General features: G+C 43.4%; 1 protein-coding gene across 1 annotated transcript in view; it reads right to left on the bottom strand.

Moving 5' to 3' along the window:
- Window positions 1–8,669, bottom strand: part of Dad1 (defender against cell death 1) — a 27,038-nt gene extending 18,369 nt beyond the window's left edge. Inside the window, exon 1 of the mRNA XM_013025338.1 lies at window positions 8,367–8,669. Coding sequence (XP_012880792.1) covers window positions 8,367–8,577 — 211 coding nt within the window. The 5' untranslated portion in view covers window positions 8,578–8,669. The remainder of the gene's footprint in view (window positions 1–8,366) is intronic.
- Window positions 8,670–9,216: the final 547 nt, after the last annotated feature.

The following is a 9,216-nucleotide window of genomic DNA, read 5'->3' as shown; positions in this document are numbered from 1 at the left end:
TTTTTTCTTTTTGCTTATGTGGTGCTGAGGAATCCAACCCAGGGCCTCATGCATGCAAGGCAAGCGCTCTACCACTGAGCCACCTTCCCAGCCCAAGCCACCTTCCCAGCACCGCCCCCCTTTTACTTTTTAAAAAATGTCCAAAAAAATATCTTATTCTATATTTCTCTCTTAAAATATTTTTATATAGCCAAGTACTAGTGGTTCACACTTGTAATCCTAGTGACTTGGGAGGCTGAGACTATTCAGTCAACAAAGAAGTAGACACAGTGCTGTGAGTCTGTTAGCCTAGTAACCAGGAAGCCTAACATAGGTGGCCAAGTGCCTGGAGAGGAAGCAAGATACTGTCTCAAAAAAAAGAAAGATAAATGTGAGGCTCTGAGTTCAAGTTCAGTACCAATATAAAATAATAAAAAATAAAACTCAAGATGAGGCATGGCTCAACAGCAACAGAACCTGGCTGGCAAGCACACATGAACTGGAGTTCAGATCAGAACGTGTGCGTGTATGCACACACACACACGCACACACGCACACGTATACGCACACGCATACACACACGCACATGCACACACACACACCCTACTATATTTTTATGTATATATTTATATATATAATATACAATACATATATATGGCAAAAGGACTAGAGTTCAGTCCAGACCACTATATATATATATATACACACACATACATTATATACAATATCTCATATATATTTATTTTTATATATGAATCACATATATACTGATATAATTATTTTGTCATGTTTTAGTTGGAATCTGGAAAAAAATTGAAGCAATGGGTACTAAATCATCAACAGTGGATATTGGGGTGAAAACAGCAGTGTTTGGAGGAAATATGAAGGAACAAAAGAAAAATGTGTAAATATGGTCATGAATTGATGTTACTCATATCATGATCATAGTAATTCAAGTTATTTCAATGACAATGAAAGAATGAGAATCACACAAGTTTAGAAAGGTTCTCAGAGGTTACAGAAACAAACAGTACCCGCTGATACATAAAATGCTCAAGGAATGAAAGGAAGTAGACTGCTCACCATTTCCAAAATCTGAGAAGCCACTGTATGAAGAAAATTACATCTCAAAACTGAAAATCACTGCCTCCTAAGGCAGCCTGTTCCATTTTAGCAGTTCTAATTTAATCTATTTCCTTAAATGTTCATTCATGCAGCAAAATATTTATGGAGCAGCTACTATAAATCATGTATCACTCCAGGCACTGGGAACCTGGCACAAAATAGAAGAGTTAAAAAGACAATTCTGGCTCCTAACTTGCAGGTTAATGGAAAGAAACATATAACAAGGGTTATATATTAGTAGTAAGCAACAAAGAAAATATCAGGTAGGGATAGGGCTATGGAAAAAGATACAAGAGAATAATACAGAGTGACTAGGAAACTATGTTTATTCAGTAGTAACAGAAGACCTCTTTTTTAAAATGCTACTTAAGGGCTGGGAATGTGGCTTAGCAGTAGAGTGCTTGCCTAACAAGCAAGCCCTGGGTTCAATTCCTCAGTGCCACATAAACAGAAAAAGCTGAAAGTGGCGCTGTGGTTCAAGTGGTAGAGTGCTAGCCTTGAGCTGAAGAAGCTCAGGGACTGTGCTCAGGCCCAGAGTTCAAGCCACAAAAAAATGCTACTTAACCTGAGAACCGGTGGCTCACACCTGCAATCCTAGTTACAGAGGAGGCTGAGATATGAGAATTGAGATTTGAAGCCAGCCCAGGCAGAAAAGTCCATGGAGACTCCAAAAATGGAGCTGTGGCTCAAGTGATATCATGCTAGCCTTAGAGACAGGGCCCAGGATACAGATACACACACACACACAGACACACACACAGACACAGACACACACACAGACACACACACACAGATACACACACACACACACAGACACACACACACTGGTTCTTGAGACCAACATTTAGAAGCTAAAGAACCAACCATATAAAGACAGGCAGGCATTCTCTACAGTAAAAGTATTCTTGATGTCCTAGGTATAAAAAGGCAGAGGCCTGGAGCCGGTAGCTCACGCCTATAATCCTAGCTTCTCAGGAGACTGAGATCTGAGGATTGTGTTTTAAAGCCACCCCAGGCAGGAAAGTCCATGAGACTCATCTCCAATAAACCACTCAGAAAACTGGAAGTGGTACTACTATGGCTCAAGGGTAGAGTGCTTGCCTTGAGCCGAAGAACGCAGGGACAGCACCCAGGCCCAGAGTTCAAGCCCCATGACTGACAAACAAACAAATAAATAAATAAAAGGCAGAGTAACCAGATAGTTGTGATCGGGAGTCAGAAGAGCAATCCTGCCAGGCCTGAGTAAGCCTCAGGGAACAGGACTAGATGGAACAGGACTAGAAAATTTGACTAGCTAACATAAATGACTTGGTTTTAACAAATGTAGAGAGAGAAGTTAAATAGAAAGAACTACTTTGAAGAGCCCAAGACAATAGTAGTAAAAATAGAAGTGGAAATACTGACTGTATTTGGGAGAAGATGAAGTCTCTGATGAAATGGTTGTGGGAGACAAGAGAAATGATGGAATCCGGGAATCCTCGGATATTTTTAGCTTCAACAACTCAACCAATATAGATACCATGTAATGACTGGTGAAGAGACAGAATGCTGGGCATAAAGATTTCATTTGAGGGCTGGGAAGGTTGCTCAGTGGTAGAGTGCTTGCCTTGCATGCATGAGGCCCTGGGTTCAATTCCTCAGCACCACATAAGCAGAAAAAGCCAGAAGTGGCGCTGTGGCTCAAGTGGTAGAGTGCTAGCCTTGAGCTGAAGACTGAGGGACAACATCCAGGCCCAGAGTTCAGACCCCATGACTGGCAAAAAAAAAAGAGATTTTATTTGAACATGTTAACTTCAAGAGACACAGCAGACATCAAGTGGAGAAGTCAGGCTGGAAATGGATTTACCAATTTAGAATTCTGGGAGACAGGCCAGATATAAAAGTGTAGCACTTGTAGATATACAGATATAAAATTCACCTATAAAAGCCAGATGCTAGTGGTTCACACCTGTAATCCTAGCTACTCAGGAGGCTGAGATCTAAAGATCAGGTTGAAGTCCACCCCAGGCATCAAAGTCCATGAGACTCTTATCTCCAATAAATTACTCTGAAAAAGAAGTGATGCTGTGGCTCAAGTGGTAGAGCACTGGGTTTGAACACAGAGAGGCTCAGAGACAGAACCCAGGCTCTGAGTTCAAGCCCCACCACCAGAAAAAAAAAAAAGTTACCTATAAAAATCTAACCATGGGGCTGGGAAGGTAGCTCAGTGGTAGAGCGCTTGCCTTGCATGCATGAGGCCCTGGGTTCGATTTCTCAGCACCACATAAGCAAAAAGAAAAAAGCCGGAAGTGACGCTGTGGCTCAAGTGGTAGAGCGCTAGCCTTGAGCTGAAGAGCTGAGGGACAGCGCCCAGGCCCAGAGTTAAGGCCCAACGACCGGACTTCCCCACTCCCCCCAAAAAAATCTAAGCATGGTAGCCTATGCCAGCACTTGAGAGCTGAGGCAGGAGGATCATAGGTCAAGGCCACTTCGTCTTCATAGCAAAAACCTAACTCAAAAATTAATTAAAATAAATGAATTCACCTATGGAAAGAAATACTAAGAGAAATGATGTAGAAGTACACTTTAAGACAGAGAAGCCCCGAGCACAAACAGGAAGAAGGAAAACTAACAAAGTGAAAAGGAAAAGGAAAGTGCCATGAAAATTTAAGAAGCAATTATTTCACTCAGAAGGAAGCAATTAATGGTGTGAAGTACTATATGTCATCAAGCTGTCAAGATGAGGTGGATGATCATCAGATTTGGCAACATAGCAAGAGTAGTTTCAGAGAAGTGGTAGGGATAACCACCACACAGAATAATAAGAATAAATGGAAAGAAAATATAAATGAGAAAAAAAGAAGAAATGGGATGTTAGCTAGGAGGGCCTGAGAACAAATGGAAATTTTTTAAATTGGACAACATTAGGACATGCTGAATGATGAAAAGGATCCAGCTTATAATATCACATAGCATTAAGCACTGAGGATGCAGAGATGAAAGAGAACCACTGCCCTGAAAGGCTCACGGGAAGGAAGGGAGACAGACTTGACAAGAAGCTTAAGACAGTGAGAAAGTTCCACAACTGCTTCCCCTACCCCAAAATAGACACAGAGTAAAGTGGGAATAGAGAAGGCCTAAGTCTTCTGGGAAAGTCAGAAAAGACTTCCAACACAGGGGTCACTTAAGCTAAAGATTCCAAGAGGAGAACGAATTTTGAAAACTGACACAATAGCTTGAGACATCAGTGTTCAAGAAGTCACAAGTAGCATACTTGAGAAGGCATATGAAAGAAGGTATAGATAAGAGAGGTAGCTGAAGATAATGATGAAGCCAGGTCCTGAAAGCACCTATGTGTCCTGAAAAACACAGTAACTGTACTTCGGGAACCATAGACAAATGTAGAGGGTGACCCAATCAGACTTGCAAGTCAAATCCATCCTGCAAAAACAGGAATAGACTAGGAGAGACACCAGAGGCTACAAGCGCAGTAATAATTATAGTAGTCCCTGTAAGATATGGCTAGCCTGAGATACTGAGGATGAAGAAGTGGGAATGGATATGAAGATGTCTAGAAACTGGACAGATACACAGATGGCACCCTAAATCCTGGATAGCAGTTACAGGAGACAATTCCAAAGGAAATGCTGTATCCCACACCTCACATAACTCAAAAGCTCTCTGGAGACAAAGACCATCCTGGATTAGATCTCTTGACTTTCAAAAACGCAAACTAAAACATTCTCGGTTTTTTGTTTTTTTTGTTGTTTTTTTTTTGTGGGGGGGGAAGGAATTGCCAGTCCTAGGGCTTAAACTCAGGGCCTAGGCACTGTTCTTGAGCCTCTCTGTGCTCAAGTTTAGCACTCTACCACTTCTGGCTCTTTCTATTTGTGGTACTGAGGAATCGAATCCAGGGCTTCATGCAGACTAGGCAAGCACACTACCACTAAGCCACATTCCCAGCCCACATTCTTGGTTTTATAAACTAAGGTCAACAAAACTTTTTTTTTTTTTTTTTGTCGGTCATAGGGCTTGACCTCTGGGCCTTGATGCTGTCCCTGAGCTCTTCAGCTCAAGGCAATTGCTCTACAATTTGAGCCACAGTGCCATTTCCAGTTTTCTGGTAGTTAACTAGAGATAGAGTCTCACAGACTTTCCAGCCCAGTCTGGCTTTGAACTGATCTGATCCTCAGATCTCAGCCTCCTGAGTGGGTAGGATTACAGACCACTAACACCCAGTAACAAAACTTTTTTTTTTTTTTTTGTCGGTCGTGGGGCTTGAACTCTGGGCCTGGGCGCTGTCCCTCAGCTCTTCAGCTCAAGGCGAGCGCTCTACCACTTGAGCTACAGCGCCACTTTCCGGTTTTCTGGTGGTTTATTGGAGATAGGAGTCTCACGGTCTCTCCTGCCCGGGCTGGCTTTGAACCACGATCCTCAGATCTCAGCCTCCTGAGTAGCTAGGATTACAGGCGTGAGCCACCAGCGCCCGGCCCAGTAACAAAACTTTTTTAAGCCAAAATTATTTCATAGCTTAGGGAACAAAACTAGTAAAGTGGCTTAAAAACTGATTTCAAGGGCTGGGTATAGTAGCTCACACCTATATTTTCAGCTACCTGCAGTGACCAGGAGAAACATGGGTTGGGCCAGCCCCCAGCAAAAAGTTAGCAAGACCCCATCCCAAGCCAAGCAAGGTAGCACACACCCACGTCTCCAGCTATTCAGGACATATAGGTAGGAGGAGAGTAGTATAAGGCTGGTGCCCAAGCAAAAACAGATGCTACTGGAAAAATAACTGAAACAAAAAAGGAATGGGATTGTGGCTAAAATGACAGAGTACCTGATGAGCAAATGTGATGTGTGCAGTATTACAAAGGAGAGAGGGGGGCGAATCGTGATTTCTTGGCCTAAGGACATTTTTTCAGTAGTAGTAGCCAGATTATTTTAGCTAGACTTATTTTGATGACAGTCTTACTATTTTCCACTTAAAAGGGGGAGCTTTGGATTAGGTATAAAAAAAGAAATTAAAAAGCTGCCAACACTAGAATTTACAATAAGGGACAGATGTCCTCCTTTAGCAATAGCTAACCATAAGTTAAAACAGTCAGCTTTGTCTAGAAGAAAAATACTCTACTTCTGAAGTCCTTTTTTTAAAGTCTACTATACTAGCTGGAGCTGGAGGCACAGCCTGTCTATAATCCTACCATTTTAGAGAAGATAGCAGGTGGTGAAGAGTTCAAGGCCAGTATGGGTTACACAGTGAGACCCTATCTTAATAAAACAAAAAATGAAACAAAGCCTACTATACTGTTGATCCACTCCTCCAAATACATCCTTCCATAACAATTTCCTACCTCTAGCTCCTGCTACCTCTAGCTCCTGAAATCATGTCGCCCAGACATGAGAGAACAGGGAAAAGCAGACCATTTTCATACCACTGGGCCCAAATACTAGCCTTTAAAAGGATAGTGCAACATCCTAAATTGGGTTAGAATGTACTGAACAATTTACAAAGAGCATATGTTAAATTAACACACAGAGGAAACAATACTATTGAAAAGAAATCAAAAAAGTCAGACTAAAGAACTTATCTGGGGATAAGTGGGAAGGTGGCTCAGTGGTAGAGCGCTTGCCTTGCATGCATGAGGCCCTGGGTTCGATTCCTCAGCACCACATAAGCAAGAAGAAAAAAGCCAAAAGTGGCGCTGTGGCTCAAGTGGTAGAGCGCTAGCCTTGACTTGAGGAGCTGAGGGACAGCACCCAGGCTAAGAGTTCAGGGACCACGACCGGACCCAAAAAAAAAAATCTCCAACATAATCTCCTACAATTCCCTTTCTGCAACCAAACTAGCCTTCTCCAAACACACACACACACACACACACACACACACACACACACGTAAAGCCAGAAAGCACAAATAGGTACAAAATTTCCTTTCCAAATAATCAGAAAAGTATCCAGCCAAATTGAATTTCCAGAGAACAGTCTGGGCTAGCACAGAAAGCAAAATTTAGTATGCTGCCAAAAGAAATGCAAATTTTACCTTTGTGGCAACAATAAATTGTCAGCAATCCTTTCTCTGCCTCAAATCACTTTTATTCCTATGGGCCTATTTACTACCTGTTATTTAGCAGATTTGGAACTCTCAATCCCCAAACTAACCCTTCTATGCTGGTGCCTAAACTACTCTCTTCTAAACAAGCCACTTAACAGCAGTTCACATTAGAGAGAGGAGTCTGCCAACTTAGTTTTAGCCTCAACAAGTTCAAGACAGAACTTGGCATAAACAAGCCATCTGCTCTTTAAAAAAAAAATATTCATCACATTAATCTATAACTAGTCTATGTCCACTCTTCAGAAAACCACTCTTTTCCATGTAGTTTTGAAAAAAGTATCTGTAACCCTAAAGGCTAATGAAGCCAAGGTAATTTTGTTATTATTTTGTGCCTGTAATGGGATTTGAACTCAAGAGCCTGGAGATCTAGCTTAGCTTTTTTGCTCAGGGATGGTGCTCTACTTGAGTCACACCTCAACTTTTTTTTTCTGCTTAACTGAAGACAATAATCTCTCAGATTTGTCTTCCCAGGCTAGCTTCAAACCAGGATACTCACATCTAAGCTTCCTGAGTAGGTGTGAGCCACCAGCATGTGACAAGGTGGTTTTAGTATGGTTAAGACCTGTTTCTTTTGTGCTGGTGCTGGGGTTTTAACTCAGGGCCTCAGATTCTCACTTGGGTTTTTCTCTCAAGGCTGGTGCTCTACACAGTTCGAAGACTGTGTGCAGATTCCAAGGCTTGAACTCAGGGCCTGCATGCTATCCCATGCTATTTCTCAAGGCTAGTGCTCTACCGCTTGAGCCACAGCTCCACTTCCGGCCTTTTTTTTGTAGTTAATTGGAGATAGGAGTTTCCGAAGTTTTCCTGCTTGGGCTGGCTTTGAACAGCAGTCCTCAGGTCTCAGCCTTCTCAATAGTTAGGAGTATAGGCATGAGCCAGGGTGCCCAACCAAGAGGGAGGCGGGAGGAGGCGACGACCAACTTTGAAGCGGTGATAAAACTATCTGAGAGTAGGAAGTGAATTTTCTAGGCGAGGCTGAACCGCATCACTAAAGGCGGTTTCTTACAGTTCTTAGATTCCAGCTCCCAGACAGCTGTTTGGTACGATCACAGGAAAAGTACCTCGAAGGTTCTCGCCCAACCTCACAAGGCTCAATCTGCTATACACCGGCACCGACTAGGGAGAAAAGAACGCGGTACATCACTATTAAGATTACTTATTGAATCATTACCCGCTAGAATGAAGCTTCCCACACAAGAGATGAAGCCCGACAGAAAAGAGTTGAAGGGGAAGGTCCCCACGAGGAGACAGTAACCGAACTGCAGCGCCCCGGTCAGGAGGATATACAGGAGATACGCGTCCAGCAACTTCAGCCGCTGCGGAGTGGAGCTCAAGTACTCCTCCAAGAACCGCGAGATGACCGACACTACCGACGCCGACATGACTACACACGGGAGACTTCGAGCGCCGCTCCACAACTCCTGGAAGATGCGTCGGCCACAACGGTAGGAGCGATTGCGCAGGCGCACTTCCGGGTCCGTAGCTCCGCCCTCCCTAGAGTGCCAATTTGCGCCGGCGCAGAAGCAGACAGAGGCGCTTGACAACGACTGCGCAGACGCAGATTGAATGCACAAATCGCAAACCACAGCCAGGAACAGTTAATGCGTCTGCGCAAGGTTTATGTTAATGAGCTGGAGACGTGTACTCTTTTTGCCCGGTTTCCGCCGACTGGAACGCCCAGTTGGTAACGCCCACTGTTGCCATGACAACAACGTGTTGTAGGAGGAAAAGGGGGAGAGATTTAATTGCGGACTAAGTTGAACTAACTAGAGGGTTCCGGTCTTCTTTGGTTCTCCTGATTCCGTAAAGGTTAGATGGCTCACGCCTGTAATCCTAGACTCAGGAGGCTGAGATCTGAGGATCGCGGTTCAAAGCCAGTCCGAGCAGAAAAGTCCGTGAGACTCGAATCTCCAATTAACCACCAGAAAACTGAAAGTGGCGCTGTGACTCAAGTGGTAGGGCACAAAAAACTTTGGGACAGTGCAGCAACAACAAAAAAGAGTAGATGCTGGCTTGAAGTC

The sequence above is a fragment of the Dipodomys ordii genome, unplaced genomic scaffold, assembly GCF_000151885.1.
Source record: "Dipodomys ordii isolate 6190 unplaced genomic scaffold, Dord_2.0 Scaffold84, whole genome shotgun sequence".
Lineage (NCBI taxonomy): Eukaryota > Metazoa > Chordata > Mammalia > Rodentia > Heteromyidae > Dipodomys > Dipodomys ordii.
The sequence above is the reverse complement of the archived record's forward strand: the minus strand, read 5'-3'. Positions and strand labels throughout refer to the sequence as shown.